The sequence below is a fragment of the Sus scrofa genome, chromosome 9 (assembly GCF_000003025.6).
Source record: "Sus scrofa isolate TJ Tabasco breed Duroc chromosome 9, Sscrofa11.1, whole genome shotgun sequence".
In the NCBI taxonomy this organism is placed as follows: Eukaryota; Metazoa; Chordata; class Mammalia; order Artiodactyla; family Suidae; genus Sus; species Sus scrofa.
Window position 1 is genome coordinate 47,440,473 of NC_010451.4, and position 21,594 is coordinate 47,462,066.

At 48.0% G+C, this 21,594-nt stretch overlaps 1 protein-coding gene across 3 annotated transcripts in view; it reads left to right on the forward strand.

The window, feature by feature from the left end:
• Positions 1–17,793, forward strand: part of POU2F3 (POU class 2 homeobox 3) — an 81,414-nt gene extending 63,621 nt beyond the window's left edge. For all 3 annotated transcript variants that reach the window (XM_021062978.1, XM_021062979.1, XM_021062980.1), the window contains exons 7-13: positions 2,308–2,490; positions 2,914–3,055; positions 4,710–4,846; positions 6,348–6,509; positions 13,577–13,643; positions 15,149–15,284; positions 16,523–17,793. In XM_021062978.1, the coding sequence (XP_020918637.1) occupies positions 2,308–2,490; positions 2,914–3,055; positions 4,710–4,846; positions 6,348–6,509; positions 13,577–13,643; positions 15,149–15,284; positions 16,523–16,562 (867 nt within the window). In that variant the 3' untranslated portion in view covers positions 16,563–17,793. The remainder of the gene's footprint in view (positions 1–2,307; positions 2,491–2,913; positions 3,056–4,709; positions 4,847–6,347; positions 6,510–13,576; positions 13,644–15,148; positions 15,285–16,522) is intronic.

The following is a 21,594-nucleotide window of genomic DNA, read 5'->3' on the forward strand; positions in this document are numbered from 1 at the left end:
CTCTCTTTCTTTTTCTTTCTTTCTTTCTTTTTTCTCTTTTTCTTTTTTCTTCTTTTTGGCCACTCTTGCAGCATGTGGAAGTTCCTGGGCCAGGAGTGGAACCCTCACCACATCAGCAACCCAAGCTGCTACAGTGACAATACTGGGTCCTTAATTCCCTGAGCCACAGAGGAACTCCTGTTTTTCTTTCTTTCTTTATTCCTTTTTCTTCCCTTTTGTTGGGGTGGAGGGAGCCTCTCTTAAGAAGCAGGCTTTGAGACTGCCTCCCCACACCGCACCCCTCCTCCCGTACACCCAACCCCCCTCCCCACCTGCAGTGGACACATGTGCAGGTCAGGAGGATGGAGGTCTGCGAGAGGGCTCTTTGCAGAGCTGCTGTGGTGCCACACAGCACCTGTTTGCCCATTAGAAAAAAGGCACCTCTTCTCTGGCCAGATGCAGCCTTGTCCAGGGACTTGGCTTGGGGAGAGCAGCAGAAGCTGTATCGTAGCTGCCACGCCTTCCCGCATCTGTGTGCCCCCATGCAGTTAATAACCTGCAGCAGCGTGACATGGCTCTGCAGAGATGGATGTGTGCAAAAGTTGGGAGTGACTGCAGAGATTTTCTTTTTTTTATGATTTTTATTTTTTCCACTATAGCTGGTTGACAGTGTTTTGTCAATGTTCTACAGCACCGCAAAGACACCCAGTCACACATGCATCCTTTTTCTCACATTGTCTTCTGTCACTGACTGCAGAGATCTTAATGTCCCTTCTCTGCGCTAAGAGCTCCCCATGGATCATGAAGGGCCCTGGCTTTAGAGGGCTAGAGTGGCCACTGAAGGCCTCTGGAAGGGGGAGGCTGCCACCTAGTGGCTCATAGGAATGGGGACACCCGAGTCCTGAGCTTTTGGACTTCTGCCTGACTGCTCTCAGACTCATCATCACAGACCTAGACTTGGAAAAGATCTTAGAGCTCAAGATCAACGCTCGTGTCATAACATGAGAGCCGGGTGAGACTGAAACGGAGAGCCTGTAGAAGGCTGTTAAGATCACCTGGGGCAGGGGCAAAGGGTAGGGTCGCGTCAGTAAGGGTAGAGAGGAGAAGCGGATGGAGGGGCAGCTGGGGGAGTAGAATCAATGCAGTCTGGCACCTGGTTAGAAGCGAAGCGGGGAGGGAAACAGTCTAGCAAAGAACTCAATAGGTGTTTGTCACATGAAAGGACAGACGAATTCATGAAAAGGAAGACGCGGAGAAGACAGAGCCTGTGTCCTGAGGGTCGGCTCTGTACCACTCCTTCCATGCCGAACAGGATCAAATTCTAATGGTTTCAAAGCATCCTGCTCTTAAAAGACCTTCCCGCGGGAAAAAGACTTCCTGACTTCTCTCTGGTCATCGCAAGGCTGCTGCCTGAATGGGAAGCCTGATTATCTTGCAAGAGAAGAGTACAGTTACCCCCGGTCTAGGCCAAGAGTAAACTGGGAGGAGAAGGAAGATGTGGACTCAGGCCACATCATCCACGCGGGGAGCACTGGACCCAGTGCCCGTTAGGCCATCAGCCCTGAGTTCCGCCCCTTCTTTGTACACGAGTTGGATTTACTCCTGACCCCAAATGGGCACAACAAGGACCCCAGGTATCAGGGTCTGTTTTCCTATGACAATAAACTAAAGAAAGAAGGTCTCCTGACAACCACAAATGAGATCAGGGTGCATTTAGATAGCACTGGAATACCTCTGTTTTTTTTTTTTTTTTTTTTTTTTTTTTTTTTTTTTTTTTTTAAAGCAAAAACCAAAATCCTCTCATCAAAGAAAATGATGGTTTAGAAAGTAAAATAGCCGTCACAAGAGTTTGGAATTTTATGACAATTTTATTAATGTAATGAGTCTCAGATGGTCTCTGTTATCTTCAATTAATGCCTGTGGAACACCTCAGTGACTTGGTTTTGTGGAAAAGAACAGGCGAAACAACCTTTTTCTTGTCTCATTCTGAGATTTGTTTAGGGGAGCTTTGCAAACAAGCCTTCCAGCTCCCTTTTTGGTGGAAAACCAAAAGGAGGAAGTTACCTGCTCAGAGTCAAACACTGAGTCATAGATGAAAACCCAGAAAGGCCACCTCCCTAGCCTGCACTCCTGTTGTTTCTGCCTCAGCAGTTCTAGCTATTTGCCAGTCCCTTCATAGAAACTCTACTTTCCACTTCCACACCATTGAAATAATAGCAATCCAACATATCTAATCCTCTGAGTGAGCCTATTGGTTACAAAATATCAGAAAATGTCATTTGATCTGTGGCCTGCTTGTGGAGCTGTTTGGTGTGTGTCCCCTCCTAGGCAGTTGGGCGTCCAGGGCTGCCAGGATCCTCTTTAGAACCTCATCTGGAAGAGTCTCAGCATCTCCCAGTGTCCAAGCATCTTCCCAGCTCTGGAGGGGCTGACGAGCCCAGTGACCTGGAGGAGCTGGAGAAGTTTGCCAAGACCTTCAAGCAGAGGCGCATTAAGCTGGGCTTCACACAGGTTTGGTTTGGGGCAAGGAGATGGAAGAAATCGGGTTGAGTGAGTAGAGACTGGGCTTCCAGAGTGGCAGTTTCAAGAGTGATCTAAGGCTCACTGTGTTTGGGGCAAACCCATCGTGTGCCTGTGTTGCCCGAGCATAGGACCCAGTTGCCATCGGTAGGGAAACCGGGGATAGCTGGTGGAGAGGAGAGGAAGGAGAGCCAGCCAAGGAGCAAGCCCATAGGCACAGCCTGCTCAGTCTATGGAGAGAACGAAACCAATTCTCCATCTTTGAGGGAAAAAAATCTTGAAGGGAGCCAAGGTGGTGGGCGGGTGCTGGAAGGTTCAGTGGGTGTGTGATAGGTGCTAGAACAGTGGGGGATGTGGACGAAGGAGAGAAGGAGCCTGCCTCTCAAGCTCCTCCCTCTCCACCCCCACGCGCAGGGAGACGTGGGGCTGGCGATGGGAAAGCTGTATGGCAATGACTTCAGCCAGACTACCATCTCGAGATTTGAGGCCCTCAATCTGAGCTTCAAGAACATGTGCAAGCTCAAACCACTGCTGGAGAAGTGGCTGAACGATGCAGGTAGGCCTTGGGAACACAAGAATGGATGCTGCTCTAGAGCATCTGCAGGGAGGGGGCTGGCAACTGGTCTGGGCTGGGGCTTCAGGCAGTTGATACGCAACACCCTTTCCTCTCCTCCTGAGTGTGGAGCCAAAGGAGAGATAAGACACAGGAGACGGGCAAGTAGAGATGAAAACATTAGCTTCATTACCAGCAAGCCATGAAGGACTTGACTTCAGGTCTGTGACCACGAAGACTTGCCCCATTCCATTCCCTACCCCAGAGCCACCTGCCTCGCCCACAGCACAGCTCACCAGAGACAAAGATTGGGTCTGCAGGGCAGACGCACTTACCCAGATTGCTGCCTGGACTAAGTCTAGGTCAGGGGGATTGGGAGGTGGGTTTTCTAGTGTCTCAGGGCTGGGAGGAGGAGGAAATAAGCACAACATGAGATCCTTATCTGGCTAATTCTTGAGTAAGTTTTCAGAGGGCAGGGAATTATTGCCAGCGAGACAGGTTGGGAAAGCCTTACAGTAGGAGTCGGGTTTGCAAGAGGATTTAGTCAGGAGGACACAGGGAGACTGACTTTCCAGGAGGTCTAGGGTATAAGTCAAGGGCAGAATGTTTGGAATAATTAGTGAAAGAGTGTGGGAAAAAAAAAAAAAAGGGAGTGTGGTGTCATAGAGTAGCATGGGACAGGACTTCTCAACCATGCCGCTATCAGCATCCTGGGCAAGACAATACTCTGTTGCAGGCAGATGTGCTGTGAATTAATTGGAGCATATTTATCAGCATCCTTGGTCTCTACCCATGAGAGGCCAGTAGCACCCGCCCCCTACTGAGACATGCAAAAATGTCTCCAGATACTGCCAACCATCCCTGGGGGGAGTGGTGGTGATACAGCATCACCCCAGGTTAAGAACCACTGGCCTGGGTGGAGAGGGGAGCAGAGCCAGGGCTGGGCTCTAGTCCATAGACAGGCACGTGTTTGCAGTTACCGAGGAGAGGGAGGAAAGGGCTGATGGGCAGCCAAGGGTGTGACTTTCTCAGAAATCCCTCCCCATAGAAACATGGGAGGGGCGAGGAAGCTCCTCCCAACAGCCTGTCCCTTAGGCACCTTTGGACTGAGGTGGTCAGAGGGTCTTAGGATCTTCGGGCAGGACCTTGCAGATCACTTCTAGTGTGATGCCCCCTCCTAAGGGACAGCCCTGCCTGCGGAGCGTACAGCCTTAGTTCCCACACTCACACTGACAGGAAGTGGCTTCAACACCCACATTCCGCCACCAAGCGTCATCGTTTTTAGCTCCGTTTTACTCGGGATTTCCATCCAGGCCTCCTTGTAAAAGACAGACTCCTGAGTGTCACTTGCAGGAGCTCTGCCTGCACCCACTCACACCCACACATGCCGCTGATGTCTGGGTGGCCCTGAACCATGACCGCAAACACTGGAGGCCCTGCCGTGGGAGGCATGGAGGACCTTTGCCCAGAACAACGAGGAGGAGCAGGATTCTTGGTCTGTTCTGGTTCCCCTGCGGGGGGGTGGCGGGGGCTGGTCCCAACAGCACCACGGCAGAACCCACCCGGAGGGGTCCTTGGACCTCAAGTCCATTGTGACAGAGCCGGAACTGGCTGCCTTCTCTGAGTCTTCTCTGCTCTTTCACCCACCCCCCACCAGAGTCCTCGCCATCAGACCCCTCAGTGAGCACCCCCAGCTCTTACCCCACCCTCAGTGAGGTGTTCGGGAGGAAGAGGAAGAAGCGGACCAGCATTGAGACCAACATCCGCCTGACTCTGGAGAAGAGATTTCAAGATGTGAGCGGATCCTTGGGTGGGAGCGGGTGGGCCGACTTGCACAGGTGGGTGAGCAGACACACACAGGCCCCTTGGCACCACCCCCTTGCCCCCATGCACCTGCCCTGGGAAAGGGTCTGAAAGCAGAGACACGCCCCCACTCCAGGCCCCCAGGTGTCTGAGTGACAGGCTGGGTTCCAGGAACTTTCTGCCACCCTGACCCTCCTTGTCCTGACCTCTATTTGAGGCCCATTGTCCCTCTCACTGGGAGATTTACAGACTGGGATAGGGCCCCAGAAGAGAGTGCACCTCTGTACCCAGTTTAGTTAAGGGAGCAGGGGCATGGCATTGTGTATAAATCCTTTATTTTCATTGCATTGTTTGGTATTTTTCAAATTACAAATAGAATAAATGCCCACTGTAAACAATTTGGAAAATGAAGAGAAGTAGGAAAAAGATCCACCATCAAATGCCATCCAAATGTATGTCCTTCTATTTCTTTCTTCTCTGCACACTTAAATACTTGTGATAATATTACATACTCACATTTTTAAGAACTTGCAGCACAAGCATATTCTTGAGCCAATATGTGGAAGCTAATAATACAGCTATGTGCCCTGTGGGAGCTGGGGGAGGAGAGAAGAGGGATAAACAGGTGTGGTCTAAACAGCTTCTAATTAGGATCCCTTAGGTACCAGCCTCTGGAGCTTCCATCCGCACCACACAGGTCCCTAAAGGCCTCGCCCATGGCCTAGTTCCACCTTGCAGGCCCCAGGCTCCAGGATTGCTGCCTCTCCAGCAGATTCTCCAGCACATATGACTCAGGGTTTGATGGCTGCTTCCTGCTGGCAGGATGACAAGAGCTGGCATTTCCTTCTGATTAAGTTGTTCAGAGCAGCTGGAGTAAAGGAGGGTGTAGAATGGAGATAAAGGGGCTAAGATCAAAGACTGGGTTGGGGGAGTGAAGGGACAGAGCGAGAGCCGAGGCAGAACAAGGTGCATACATATATCTACACGTCTCCTCCATAGGCTTGACGGGTCTACATGTTTTAACGTTATCACTTCCTATTTTGAGATAGATGGGAAGGACATGAGAGAAGAGTTGTCAGGTCGCAAGGAAAGAAGAGAGTGGAGCGTGGAGTCTGGGGATTCTGCCTGCCCCGCCCAACTCACCAATGGGCTCCTCTTTTCAGAACTTCCCCAGCAGGAGGGAGAGAAGAGCCTGTACCTGCCTTTGCCCCTGTGCTGGGCAGTTTACACACATTTTCTCATTTTATCTTCACAATCATCCTGTAGGGTAGGCATTATTACGCCTATTTCATAGATGATAAGACTGAGGCTCAGAGAGGTTCAGTAAGTTTCCTAAGGCTACAGAGTATGCGCGAAAGCCATTGTCACCTTCTAGATCTGATTGTAAAGCTTTTGCTCCATCGATTGTTCTGTCCTGCATCTTTGCAACATCTGTCTCCAACCCTGCGATTCTCTTCTCCTCCTGACCACTCCATCCCTTCGATTTCTGTAGAACCCCAAGCCCAGCTCAGAGGAGATCTCCATGATTGCAGAGCAGCTGTCCATGGAGAAGGAGGTGGTGAGGGTCTGGTTCTGCAACCGACGCCAAAAGGAAAAGCGAATCAACTGCCCTGTGGCCACACCCATCAAATCACCTATGTACAGTTCCCGGCTGGTGAGTGGCCAGGAGCCAAGCTGCCTGCCAGGCACTGGGGGAGATGAAGCCTGGAGGGCAAAGAGGCCTCCCCATCCTAGGGAAGATGGGGTTTGGGGGCCACGGAATAGCTAAATAACAAGGAGATGCTGTAGATAAAAATATATATATACATAATATATGGCAGAGTAAAGAAGGTGAAGGGGATAGAAAGTGATCATGGGTAAGATGCTTTTTTTAAAGAAAGAGCTGAGAGAAGACCTCTCAGATAAGGTGATATTTGTGCAAAGATCTAAGTGTTGAAAGGGAATGAAATAGCTGGGGGAAAGAATGTTCCAGGTGGAGGGACCAGATAATGTGAAGACTTGGCATGTTTGAGGAACATCAAGGAAGATAGGGTAGCCAGAGTGGGCAAGGAGGTGAGGAGTGGGGAGACGAAGTCAGAGAAGTAACAGGGATCAGTTCACCAAGGTCTCAGAAGCCATCCGAAGGACCCGGGATGAAGCCACTGGAGAACTCTGGGTGAAGCCTGAGCTGGCTGACCTGGCTGCTCTGTGGGGCATTACCTGAGTGGAAGCAGGACACCAGCCAGGAGAATCACAACAATCAGGCTGAGAGTGGCGGAGGCGTGGGCTAGAATGGTAGTCATGGTGGGAAGGAGGCATAGCTGGATCCTGAATGCGTTTCAACCATGAAGCCAACAAGATGTGCTGTGCGCTCAGACACGGAGAATGAGAAATGAGGCCAAGAGGACTTCAAGGGTTCTGACCTGGCGGCTGGCTGGAAGGTGCTTCCATCTTTTGAGATGATGCAGACTACAAGAGAAACAGGTTTGAGAGGGAAAAAAAAAAACCCAAGAATTTGGAGCTGGTCATTATTAAATTGGACTTATCTCCCAGGAGTCCAAGAGGAAAGTGTCACATAGGAAAGTGTCACATAGACAGTTATAGCTATGGTTCTGGCGTTCGGGGGAGAAGTCAGGGTGGGGATAATTTGAAGTTCAGGCAGACTGGAAGTTTGGAACTATCTTCTCCATCCAAGAGAGAGATGGTACCTGGAGGGTGGGCTGGGAAGGCTCTTCTCCATCCCTGGGGATGGTAACAGTTGAAGGTTAAGGGAGTTGGGGAAAATGGTGTTGGCCTCGTGTCTTTCATCCCTCAAGGATGGGTGGAAACTCAGCCTCACCCTGGGTAGGACATAGCTCTTTCTCAAAGCTACACTGTTGTTTTCCCACCAATCGTGTCAAGCATCTACTATGTATTGGTCTTTGTGCCAAGTGCAAGGGATGCACAGAGAAGTAAAGTTCGTCCCCTGTCCCAGAGGACCTCACTGCCTAGCAGAGGAGGCAGACAAATAAACAAATGATAAAGGACATGGTGATTTCTCTTGGAGAACTTAGGAATAGCAGCCACCAAAGCCTTGGGAGGTGGTGGTTAGGGAGGCTTCCCCAAGGAGATCATTAATACCTGAGCTGAGTCTTAAAAGGCAAGAAGGAGTGAAGAGGCAAGTAAGGGGAGGGGTGGGGATCCCACAAGGGGAAGGTACGAGAACAGTAGCCTGGAGCAGGGAGAGCAGGGAGCATTCATGGAACCACAGGTGGTTCCACGCCGAGGAATGCTGAAAGATGAGGCTGGAGAGATGAGCCAGGGCCAGCCTGAAGGAGCTTGAAGGCTTGGGATGCTGCTAAAGGCTTCGAGGCCAAGCACTGGCATGATCAGATTGGCTTTTTAGAACCACCATTCTGACGGCAGTTATAAAGGATGGTTTGATCAGAAAGCAAGGAGTGATGTAAACGAAGCATTGAAGGCAGTCTCAGAGGTCTGTGAGCTTTATTAATAATTTCAGACTTCTGTGTTTTAATTTTAATGGTAATAAAAAATAAAATTATCTGAAATTAAGACATTAAAAAGGAGTTCCCGTGGTGGCGCAGTGGTTAACGAATCCGACTAGGAACCATGAGGTTGCGGGTTCGGTCCCTGCCCTTGCTCAGTGGGTTAACGATCCGGCGTTGCCGTGAGCTGTGGTGTAGGTTGCAGACGCGGCTCGGATCCCGAGTTACTGTTGGTCTGGTGTAGGCTGGTGGCTACAGCTCCGATTTGACCCCTAGCCTGGGAACCTCCATATGCTGCAGGAGCGGCCCAAAGAAATAGCGAAAAAAAAAAAAAAAAAAAAAAAAGACATTAAAAAAAAAAGGTCCTTGAGCAGCACAAGATTTGGTTTCAGGGAACCCAGTTGGATGTGACTGCAGTTTTCTGGTAGAGCTATCGTGAGGGTTCAAGCAAACCCATCTGGTAAGGATGAGGGGGTGGGAGAGAGTCAGGAGATAATTAGAAGGTAGAATTATGAGGTCCTTGTTAATAAACCTTATGGCTCAGTGGGTTAAAGATCCAGCATTGTCACTGCAGAGGCTAGGGTTGCTGCTGTGGCACAGATTCCAACCCTGGCCCGGAAAGTTCAACATGCTGAAGTCATGGCCAAACAAACCAATAAAACCAACAAAAAAGAAAACCCCAGCAATAACAAAAGAAAACTGAGCAAGGGCAGAGAGAGCGATTAAGGAATGGGAATACTCTGGGATGACTCTACATTCAGGCTGGGCCGACTGGGTAGTTGCTGGTGCCATTGATGGGACAGTCACATACAGGAGGAGGAGCTGGCTGAGGGGTAGAAAAAAGTAATGACTTCCGTTCTTTACATCAGTATGATACGATACCCAGTGAGGCCCAGGTGGGCATGTTCCTGGGCGCTTGGCATAATGGGTCTGGAGGTCAGGAGGGAAGGCCAGGAGAAGAGTCGCAGGCATGCAGAGGACAGTCGAAATCCTGGGTAAGAGGAGTTCACATATGAGAATGTACAGAGGAAGCAAAGAGGAGAGTCTAGGCCCCAGCCCTGGGGAACACCAGCGTTTGAGGGATGAGCAAAGGAAGAGCCAAAGGAAGAAACACAAAGAGGAAGCAGAAAAGGCAGGAAATTACAATGAAGGCGATGTGAGGGGTGAAGCCCTGCAGGGGTGCTACGGGAACACAGATAAAAGACGCCCAAATCAGAATGGGGTGTGGGAGGGCCACCCCCTAATTTGTTTGTTCTCCAAACAAATTAGGGGCTAGCAAAAAGAGTGGCACAGGGAGTTCCCATCCTGGCTCAGGGGTTAAGGAATCTGACTAGCATCCATGAGGACGCAAGTTCGATCCTTGGCCTCACTCAGTGGGTTAGGGATCCAGTGTTGCTGAACTGTGGTGTAGGTGGCAGATGCAGCTTGGATCCTGTGTGCTCTGGCTGTGGCCGGCAGCTATAGCTCCAATTGAACCCCTAACCTGGGAACCTCCATGTGCCGCTAGTTTGGCCCTAAAAAGCTAAAAAAAAAAAAAAAAGAGCAGCACAGCAGGCAAAAGGAACAGTCTGTGAGAGGCATGGCATTATAAAACAACATGAGGCATTTGGGGAACCGCAACCACAAGCATTTTTTTCCTGCTGGAGCTAAGGGTTTAGGACCAAGACAGAGAGGTAGGAGGAGAGCTAGATCATGGTGGGCTGTGGATGCTAAATAACCCTAAAAGCTATGAGGAACCACTGAAAATTTTAAGTCAGAAACAATGTGATGTGCATTCATCATTCCATTCTTAAATATGTACTGAGCGCCCACCATCTGTTTGGCACTGGGATAAGGCAGTACACCGGATGTTTGTGACCCCTGCTTACAGCCTAGCAAGGAAAATAGACATTAACTGAATTCACTTTGTGATGAAGCCTCCAAAGAAGATTTTTTTTTTTGAAGCCTTTATTCATTCAGAATGCAATTCTGGGACAATCTACAGCCAAGAGAAACCCTACACTTTGAAGTAATGTTAAGAGACTGAATAATATAACAGCCTTGCCTATATGTACAAGCAAGAAGTCAATTTCCATTCCTTTCATAAAAGCTCTTGCTAAATATTTACATTTTCTTCCCATCAAGAATGCATTATTAAGGGAGTTCCCACTGTGGCCCAGTGGATTAAGAGCTTGACTGCTAGGGAGGTAGTGGGAGGGACTGGGAGTTTGGGATTAGTATATGCAAACTATTATATTTAGAATGGATAAGCAGGAGTTCCCATCGTGGCTCAGCGGCTAATTAACCCAACTATCATCCATGAGGATGTGGGTTCAATCCCTGGCCTCGATCAGTGGGTTAAGGATCCGGCATTGCCGTGAACTGTGGTGTAGGTCACAGACGAGGCTTGGATCCCACGTTGCTATGGCTCTGGTGTAGGCCAGTGGCTACAGCTCTGATTGGACCCCTAGCCTGGGAACCTCCAAATGCCAGGGGTGCAGCCCTAAAAGACAAAAGAAAAAAAAAGAATGGATAAGCAGTGAGGTCCTACTGTATAGAACAAGGAACTATAATCCTGTCCCTTGGGATAGACCACAATGGAAGATAATATAAGAAAGGGAATGTAACATATGAATCACTGGGTCACTTTGCTGTACAACAGAAATTGGCACAACATTGTAAATCTGACTATACTTTAATTTTAAAATATGTAAAAAGAGAAAAAGTAATTTGACTGCAACAGTTTGGGTAGCTATGGAGGTGCAGGTATGATCCCTGGCCTGATGCAGAGGATTGAAGGACCCACCGTTGCTGTAGCTGTGGTGTAGCGTTGGTCACAGCTATGGCTCAGAACCACTCCCTGGCCCAGGAACTTCCATATGCCATGGGTGTGGCCATTCAAAAAAAGAAAATGCATTCACAAGATCATGCTTATACAGCTAGTCAGCACACGTATTTGAGGGAGCTAACCTAGTCCAGGGTGTCAGGGGCTTCTCCGAGGAACGATAGCAGAACTGACAGCAGAAGAAAGAGCAGACATGAATGGGGGAAAGGTCTACACTGCGGGGGGGGGGGGGGTACCAGGTGGGAGGAGAGCGTGTCAGAAGAACATTCTATGCAGAGGAAACAAAGCATACGAAGGCCCTGAGGCTGGGTGGGGTGGGGAGAAGAAGCACAGAAGGCTGGACTGGAACCCAGGGAGTGAGAGCGTGTGTGAATGGGGAGGCTGGAAAGGTAGGCGGGGGCGTAGGGCGTTGTAGGCCATGTGAAGGAAACTGTACCATGTCATAAGAGAGTTGGGATCTTTAAAGTTGGGGCTTTGTTTAGACTAGATGGGAGGTAGTTATCATTCCGGCCCAGTCCCCACCCAGGACATTAACGTGATGAAAGTGGTGGGAGGCATGAAGGAGCCATGAGGCGTTCTCGTCATGCATTCACCACACATTTACTGAGCACCTGCAGGGTTCCAGGTTCCAGGCACTGCAGTAGACACTGAGGACACAGCAGAAGACCATGCAAGCATCAACCTGCCCTCCGGAAGTCTCCGGCCTCGTGGGGGAGAAAGATGTTAAAAAAACAATCACATTCAGATTTGTGGTGTCCTGTAGGAAGAGGCTCAAGAGAATGTTCTGATCCTATTTTCTCCCGAGGTCTCACTGGGACAGCCTCCTTGGGACCAGGACATAAGTTCCTCTGCTTCTGATGTGAAATGATCTCCAAGATACGCAGTTAAGAAAAAAAAAAAAAAAAAAAGCAAAATTATTCAGACCAAGGTGGGCAGAATGCCAGCACTTATAGAAAAAATTTAACAGGAGGAACCGTATTTATGTCTGTTGGGGTCTGTACAGCCTGTCTCCAGAAGGAAGCTGAAGCTGGTCACAGTGACTAAAGACATTATTTATTTAAAAACAACAACGTATTTCTTGGGGTGTGGCCCCAGGGAGGGGCGAAGGAGACGAGGGAGGGAGATGATTGATAACATCTCTTACCACGCTGCTCCACACCTGTCTCCACCCTTCGTGGGCCCCCAGCCTACTGAGGAGGCTCCTGGTAAGAGGGCAGGTACATGAAAGCAGCAGAACCATTGCTGATTAATTAGGAAATGGGTGCATGCTGCATCGTGTCGTCTGGGATGGGAGGTTCCAAACTAGGGAGGGGAGGAGTAGCCAATCACAGTTCCCCGGCAGAACTTCCTTCCTTGCAGGGTCCTTTGTAAAGGTTGATCTGAGCGTCCCAGGTCAGCAGGAGAATAAGGGGAATATGCAGAGCTCAGCTCAAATGAAGAAGTAAACAGCATCTAGAGACACCCAGCAGTTAACACCTTCCTGCAGGAAGGAAGGGAACTAACATTTAACCAGCCTGGAGCCCTTTGCCAGGCATTAGCTTGGAGCTTTATGGACATTATCTCATTAATTCTTAATTAAAAGAAAATATGAGGGAGGTGTTACTGCTATTTTACGGATGAGAAAACCCAATCTCAGTGGGGTTGAGTAACTTGCCCAAGTCACACAGAGGGTGGTGGAGCCAGCCCCCAACCCCCACATGTGTTGGGCCCCAGTGTCCATTCTTTTTATTACACCTTGTTCCAGTTTGTGCTGGGATCGTAATCCTGAAGGGGGGATGCCTGAGCTGCATGGGAGGTTAAACTAAATTATCCTAGGTCCCTCCCAAACCCAGAATTGATGGTGCTCTGATGTCTCCAGGGCAAGATGAAAACCTTCAGAGACCAAAGTTCACCTCCTCCAGTTACCTCCAGAGAGTGGACAGTTGACTCAGGCATCAAGATGGGAAGCCTGAAACAGTGTAGTTAGGGCTGGGCTCTCTGCTGCCCTGAGCAAGCACAGGAATCTTTTAAGAAGGAAGAAAGGACTGGAAAATGGGCAGCCAACCAGCAGTGTCAGCCACAGCAGGGCCCAGGAGGCGTGCTCTTCTCATTGCCGGAGCATTCGAGCAAGGCAGCTTCGGACTGGCGGAGCCAGGCAGCTTCAGACTGGCAGTGCCGAAGAAAGTTTGTCAGGGAACACACAGCAGGGAGGGCAGGGCCTTGTGTCAGCAGCAGGGAGCTGCCAGAACAGGGCAGAGCCGGAGCTGGATGCTGTACATGGTCCAGAGACCTTCCTGTGAAACAGGGCACTAAGGGTAGGTTTGGGATGAGGACATCATCCAGGAAGCTGAGCCCTGGGTTCTGCAGAGTCTGGGGCCCAGCAGCCTGGGAGCAGTGCCAGAGGTTGGAAAAGGAAGCAGAAGTGGACATTTACAAGCTTCTGTTGCCTTTCAGGTGTCTCCCTCTGGGTCTCTGGGCCCCCTCTCTGTTCCTCCTGTCCACAGCACCATGCCTGGAACAGGTGAGCTCTAAACATGAGGTTTCTGAATAATACCAGAATTCTTTTAAATAATGGGATATTAGAATGAAAGGTACCGGGAGTTCCCTGGTGGCTCAGCAGGTTAAGGATCTGGCATTGCCATTGCTGTGGTGCGGGTTCAGTCTCTGGTCTGGGAACTTCTACATGCCGTGGACACTGCCAACACCCCCCCCCCCAAAAAAAAACCTGAAAGGTACCTATCTAAGTCAGCATTCCCGAAATGTTATTTCAAAGGATGTTAAAATCTGTGATAGGAGGAAAAGGCTTCCATGATCAAATAAATTTGGGAAATGCAGAGGAGGCAAAGTTTGGACCAGTGTTTGTTTTAATTGCTGCACTTCTCAGCCCTCAAGTGTGTTGTATGTGATTGAGCTGTACAGAAGGCAAGTTTTTCAAACTAATTTTCTACAAAACTCTATTTTTTCAAAAAGTATCTATAGCATTTCAAAGAACTAGGTAAGAGTGACTGTATATCTGGATTTGCCCAGCACAGATCCCATGTCTGCTCCTTGTCCTGACATGATCATCGAAACCACTGCCATCCACCCTTCAAAGCAGCTCAGCTCGGGAGTTCCTGTCGTGGTTCAGTGGTTAATGAATCCAACTAGGAACCATGAGGTTGCAGGTTTGATCCCTGGCCTCGCTCAGTGGGTTAAGGATCCGGCGTTGCCATGAGCTGTGGTGTAGGTTGCAGACGTGGCTCAGATCCCGCATTGTTGTGGCTCTGGTGTAGACCAGTGGCCACAGCTCCAATTTGACCCCTAGCCTGGGAACCTCCATATGCCGCAGGAGTGGCCCAAGAAATGGCAAAAAAAAAAAAAAAAGCAGCTCAGCTCAGAGGAGGAAATATATGTCCTTTTAGCCACAGAACGTGGTTTGGGAAACCCAAATATAAGAGCTCAGTTTAATCCAAATCTCCGTATTACAGCAGTCAAAAAGGAGTTCAGGGAAGTGAAGCAAGTTGCCACAGGCCACAGGGCTGCTTAGTGAATGGCCGGGGACTTCTCACTCCCGGTGGTGCTCTTTCTGGAAAACCATGCACCATCTGGAGATGGAAGAGCCGGAGAGGCTGACCTGTGCTCTCAGCTTCTCTCTTCCTCCCCAAGTCCTTTTCTCTCTTTCCTCCTCTCTTCCTTTCTGAGGCTTCGGTTCTTTTTCTCATCCTGCCCCTTGGTCTGGGACTGCATATGCCCAGCCCAGGGTGTGTCCTGGAGTAGGATGATTTTGGCATCTGTCCTTCCTGTATGTGGCAAGTCCTGGACTTGTAGAACCAGCCACGCCACTCTCCAGGGCCTGGGCAGAGGAGAGCGTTTATGATGAGGGCCCCTCTGGGGCCGGCTATGGATGCTCAGATGGTAGGAGGTGGACAGAGGGGTGGGGGAATAGGGAGCAGGGAGAACCCTTGGGGAATAGATGTCTGAATGTCACGAGGTCCCCGGACCCAGCCTCATTATTTTCCCCTTGTTTTTGCCTCTCTTCGTTCTCAGTAACGTCATCCTGTTCCCCTGGGAACAACAGCAGGCCTTCGTCTCCTGGCTCAGGACTCCACGCCAGCAGCCCGAGTGCATCTCAAAATAACTCCAAAGCAGCCGTGAACTCCTCCTCCAGTTTTAACTCTTCAGGGTGAGGTGGAGGGGAGAGCACGGTGACACCCCAGCTGGACTGGGGAGCGGGGTCACGTGAGAAGCTGGGAGCAGCTGGGTCTGGATCAACACCTTGGGAAAGAAAGCTTGTCACGGGTTGGGAAAGGGGATTGAGGTGGCAGGGAGGGGGCGGGGTGGAGGGCCAGACTGGACTCTCTCCCTAGGGAGCGGGATTTAAAAGAGATGCTTCAGCCAGTGAGCAGTCCTGGCAAGGAGCTGATGTCAACAAAGCCAAAATTTCCATCCTCCCTGGGAGGGTGGAAATTTCCAAACGCTCCTGTCAGAAAGGGCCAGGTCCTTCACTGGGCTTCAGACAGCTCCCCTTCATGCCACTTCCCCTGTCCTCTGGGTGTTCTGCCTGGAGCCTGAGCTTCCAGCGTGGCCGCCGTGAGAGAGGGGAGGGGTGCTGCCCCGTTAACCGCGTGCTCCCACCTGGGGCGCAATGGGAAAAGCAGCCTCTGAGCCTTGATTCGGGAACCAAAAAACTCTATTCTGACAAATGTTCTCCCAGCTGATGCCATGAGAGAGAGATTCTTCCCCAATTCAGACCAAAACAGATTTGCAAGTTAGGCGATTGGTTAGACCTGAGCTTGGGAGAGGACATGAATCCACTGTCACACAGCCCAGAAGGTTGGCGCTCCTCAACCACCCCCACCGAAGAAGAGGGAAAACCATATAATGAACACTTTCAAAATTATTTTGAGATATAATTCACATTCCATAAAATTTACCACTTTAAAGTGTACAAGTCAGGAGTTCCTGTCATGGCTCAGTGGTTGACGAATCCGACTAGGAACCATGAGGTTGTGGGTTCAATCCCTGGCCTTGCTCAGTGGGTTAAGGATCTGGCATTGCCATGAGCTGTGGTGTAGGTTGCAGACGTGGCTCGGATCCCGCGTTGCTGTGGCTGTGGCGTAGGCCAGCAGCTGCAGCTCCGATTCAGCCCCCAGCCTGGGAACCTCCATATGCTGTGGGAGTGGCCCTAGAAAAGGCAAAAAGACAAAAATAAAAATAAAAAATGAAAAAAATGAAGTGTATAAGTCAGGGCTTCTTCAGTGTATCCACAAGGTTGTGCAACTGTCACCGTTATCTAACTCCAGAGCATTTTCATCACCCCAGAAAGAAACCCTACCCATCCGTGCCCACACTCACCACTCATTCCCATCTTCTCTCATCATCAGAAGCTGACCGACTGACTTGTTTCCTTCTTCCTTCTAGATCTTGGTACCGATGGAATCATCCCACCTACCTCCACTGAGACCAAAAAGTTTCTCCTGTGCCACTGGCCCTGTTATTCCCCACTGGAGGAAGGCAGTCACGCCTTCTCTGTATGGACTGATTACTTTCAGGAGAGTGGAAAAGAATCCCCACTGTCAATGAACCCCAACGCTTGCCTTCTTCAGGAACAAGGGCCTCTGGAGATCCAAACTGTGATTGAACCGTGTGCTAACTCCTAGTGCTCTTGAAATGAACACCCCTCCTAGGAGTTTACCATTTTCACGTTCCTTGCCTGTGCCCTCACCCTCTAGTTCTGAATACTGCAGCCGGCATCCCTGCGGCCGTGGTCTTTTTAGGAAGGACCTCTTGCCATTGTGCTCCAGCCCATCTCCAGCGCCTTCTGGGCACAGCCATTTGCCTGGTGCCAGATGTCCAGAGGGGAGATAGTGCTTTTCAACTTAGCCACAATCTCCAAACAGATTCTAGACTCTGGAAAGATTTGCATCTGATGTCTCCACCAAAGTTTTGATGTTTTCTCTGTTCGGCCAAGTTTTTCTGATGGAATCTTCATTTCATCCCATTTTCTCTTTAGCCCCGCCCCCTTTTTGAGAACCAGATCCATTCCGGATTCTCCAAGTTCCCTCCTCTTTTCAGAAGGCTGAGCTGCCCTCGGTCCCCTGGGCACATGTCTCAGCCCACAGGTGCTCTTCTGTCTGCTCCGTCTGCCCCAGAGTCCAGGAGCACTTGTTCCTTCTCTCCTTCCCTGTGTTTCTTCTTAGCTCATCCTCTCTTCCTTCTCTTGATGCAGAAGGAAGACCACAAACACACAACAATTATGCTGGCAAAATACTTGTATATAGCTCTTTCCTGTTTTTGGATCATGTTCTTAATGTGGAATTTTCCAGCCAAATGTCTAACTCAGGTGTGAATTTTGAAGACGTCTCTGTAATATTTTATCTTCTTTAACAAAAAAAGAAAGAAACAGAAAGGAAAAAAATACCAAAGTGTGAAATACTACGCTAGCTTCCACAGGAGTTCCCACATGGGCTGGGAATCCTTGCTGATTTCTACGGGAACATTCTCTCTCGAGCCTCCTTCTTTGTGGGCCAGTGTGTAGACATGCAACATGAAGCCATTCCAGAAATGGTAACCTTTTTTTTTTTTTTTTTAAAGACTGCATATCAAAGAAAATGTTGATATTCAGAGGAATCTCTCTGTTCCTAAATAAATTTGTATAGTGATGATATAAACTATTCCGCTATGGATAAGAAGAGGTTTAGATTATTCTGTGTCTTTTATTGGGGGGAGATATGAGTACATATAATGAAATGGGCTGGGGAAATGTTTCAAATTGGTAGATTAAGTCTCTTACTCCCCAAACCGATGCTGAGATGACATCAATACAGGGCTCTGAAGAGTTCAGAGTTGCTGCTCTGACCGAACAACCCTGAGGACAGAATAGTCAGGAGATTGGTTTCCTCCTTCTGTAAGAGAGAATGGTGAATGTTTGAGGTCAGGTCATTCAGATACTTAAAATGTGGAAGCTGAGGCTAACAGCTCATATTCTCAAATATACTGAAGGACCGTTATTCGTCATTCACAGTGGAAGCGATGGATGTTTAAGAAGGAGTGATTTTAAAAATCAAATATGTTTGGCTTTGGAGTGGACTGTGACTTTTTTTGCATATGGAGGTTCCCAGGCTAGGGGTTGAATCAGAGCTGTAGCTGCCAGCCTACAGCATAGCCACAGCTACTCGGGATCCGAGCCGCATCTGCAACCTACACCACAGCTCAAGGCAACTCCCGATCCTTAACCCTGACTTCCTGAGCAAGGCCAGGAATCGAACCCGAATCCTCATGGATACTGGTCGGATTTGTTTCCGATGTGCCACAACAGGAACTTCCTGGATGGTGACTTTTGATGGGGGGGTTGAGGGGTAAGGAAGCTACCCTTGTGGTTTCTCTTGAGTTAATAAAAATTTAAAGTTACCATTTTTGAGGCAAACGTGGATCTGTGGGGAAGGGAAGCCTTTCGAAAATGTAATGACTGAAGGGGAAAAAAAACTAAAATTGGGATTAAACATTTGTTGCAAATAATAATATCCAAGGTGGGAGTCTGTATCTAAGTAATGAAAGGTTAACTCTTTTTTAAATTATTATTATTATTTTTAATTTAATTTTTTTATTACTCCAATGAATTTATCACATCTGTAGTTGTATAATGATCATAACAATTTGATTTCACAGGATTTCCATCCCACAGCCCAAGCACATCCCCCACTCCCCAAACTGTCTCCTCTGGAGACCATAAGTTTTTCAGTGTCTGTGAGTCAGCATCTGTTCTGCAAAGAAGTTTGGTCTGTCCTTTTTTTTCAGATCCCACATGTCAGTGAAAGCATTGAATGTTGGTGTCTCATTGTATGGCTGACTTCACTTAGCATGATAATTTCTAGGTCCATCCATGTTGCTAAAAATGCTGGTATTTTGTTCTTTTTAATGGCTGAGTAATATTTCATTGTGTATATATACCACATCTTCTGGATCCACTTCTCCATCAATGGACATTTAGGTTGTTTGCAACAAAATTAAGCGAAAGCTACGGAGATTTCCTGTATGGCTCCTGCCCCCACACGTTCATAGCCTTCCCCATTATCAATACCACTGACGAGAAAGTAAATTTTCTTACCAAGAATGAATCTATATTGATACATCACAATTATCCCAAGTCCACACTTCACCTTAGAGGTCACTCTTGGTGTGGCAAAGACTGCAGGTTTGGACAAAAGCATGAGGATGTATGTCCATCATTATAATAGCCTACAGAGTATTTTCACCACCCTAATAATCCTGTGTGTTCTACCTGTTGATCTCTCTCCCCCGCTATACCTTACAACCAATGATCCTTTTGCTGTCTCCATAGTTTTTCCTTTTCCAGAATGTCACATGGTTGGAATCATATATAGCCTTTCCAGAGTGGCTTATTTCACTTAATAATATGCATTTAAGTTTCTTTCATGACTTTTCATGGCTTGATAGCTGATTTCTTTTTAATGCTGAATAATATTCTATTGTCTGGATGTACCACAGTTTATTTATTCATTCACCTACTGAAGGACATCTTGGTTGCTTCCAAATTTTGGCAATTGTGAATAAAGCTGCTCTAAACATCTGCATGCATGCTAGTTTTTGTGTGGACATAAGTTTTCTTGGATAAGTAACAAGGAGTGTGACTGCTGGATCGTGTGGTAAACTCATTCTCTTAGTTTTGTAAGGAACCACCAAACTGTCTTCCAACGTGGCTTCCTGCCCCCACATGTTCATAGCCTTCCCCATTATCAGTACCACTGATGAGAAAGTAAATTTTCTCTTTGCATTCCCACCAACAGTGCTATGAGAGTTCCTGTTGCTCCACATCCTCCCAGGCTTTGCTGTCAGCGTTCAAGATTTTGGCCATTCTAGTAGGTGTATAGTGGTTTCTCATTGTTTGTTTGTTTGTTTTACTCAATGAATTTTATTACATTTATAGTTGTACAATGATCATCACAACCCAATTTTATTAATTTTCATTTCCCTGTTGACATGATGTGGAACCACTTTTCACACAAATTTTTGCCATCTGTGTATCTTTGGTGAGGTGTCTATTAAGGCCTTCTGTCCATTTTTTAATTGAGTTGTTTCTTTATTTGCTGTTGAGTTTTAACAATTCTTTATATATTTTGGATAATGGTCCTTTATCAGATGTGTCTTTTCCAAATATTTACTTCCAGTCTGTGACTTCTCTTCTCATCCTCTTGATACTGTCTTTCGCAGAACAGGAGATTTTTAATTTTAGTGAGGTCAGGCTTATTCTTTATTTCATGGGGGTTATCTTTGGTATTGTATCTAAAAACACATCACCCTACCCAGAGTCATCTAGGTTTTCTCCTGTGCTTTCTTCTAGGAGTTTATAGTTTTACATTTAGGTCTGTGATCCATGTTCACTTAATTTAGTGTCCGTGTCTAGGGTCATTGTTTCACTTGAGTATGCCCAGTTGTTCCAGCTTCATTTGTTAAAGACACTATCTTTGTCTTCTTGTATTACCTTTGCTCTTTTGTCAAAAAATCAGTTGCCTATATCTTGGGGGGGGGGGTCTATTTACCATGTTTTTTTTTTTTCTTTTTTAGGGCTGCTCCTGCAGCATGTGGAAGTTCCCAAGCTAGGGGTCAAATCGGAGCTGTAACTGACAGCCTACACTACAGCCATGGCAATGCAGAATCCGAGCTGTGTGTGAAACCTACACCACAGCTCATGGCAAGCAGGATCCTTAACCTACTGAGCAAGGCGAAGGATCAAACCTGCATCCTCATGGATACTAGTGGTGTTCATAACCTGCTAAGCCACAGCGAGAACTCCAACCATGGTTTTTAATGAAACAAATAAACAGAATTATAGTCTACTGCTCAACCTCTAGTCTATTGCCTTGGACAGTTGCGGAACAGAACCAAACCTAAAAGTGAGTACCAAATCACTTCTCATGTCCACAAGATTCTGTAAAGCTCCTTATGCCAGTCAAGTTTCATGGAAGCCTGGTTGGCTTCTTCAGGATCTAACCTAAGAATTAGGCAAAAGAGAATCAAAGAGCAACAGCCAGTCCTTTTCTAGAGGGAAAGAAAGGGAAAAAGAATTAGTGCTACTGTTCTTTTGAACTTTCAAACTTCCATCTTAAAGTTGACTCAAGAATGGTGGGCCAGCTGTGGGCTCTTAATACTAAAGCCTCTTGGTCCAACTCAGAGGATGAGTTTAGACTCAAGTTAGGACTCCTGTCCTGAGCCCCAAGGTTGTCAGCTCAGCGCCTCTCCTCCCTGGGTACTCTGCATCCCTCTGCTATATACATTGCTGCCTCTGATGACTCTTCTGCTTCTCCCACTAGACTGTGGGGAGCTCCTTGTAGCTGAATCTGACGTTTTCTCTATATCGCCATGACTAGCATTGTGACTAGTACATGACAGCAATTCAGATTTTTAAAAGTTGAATTCTTTCTTTCAACCTCTAAACAACTTCTAATGTCCTTCACTGAGGTTAGGACTGTGAA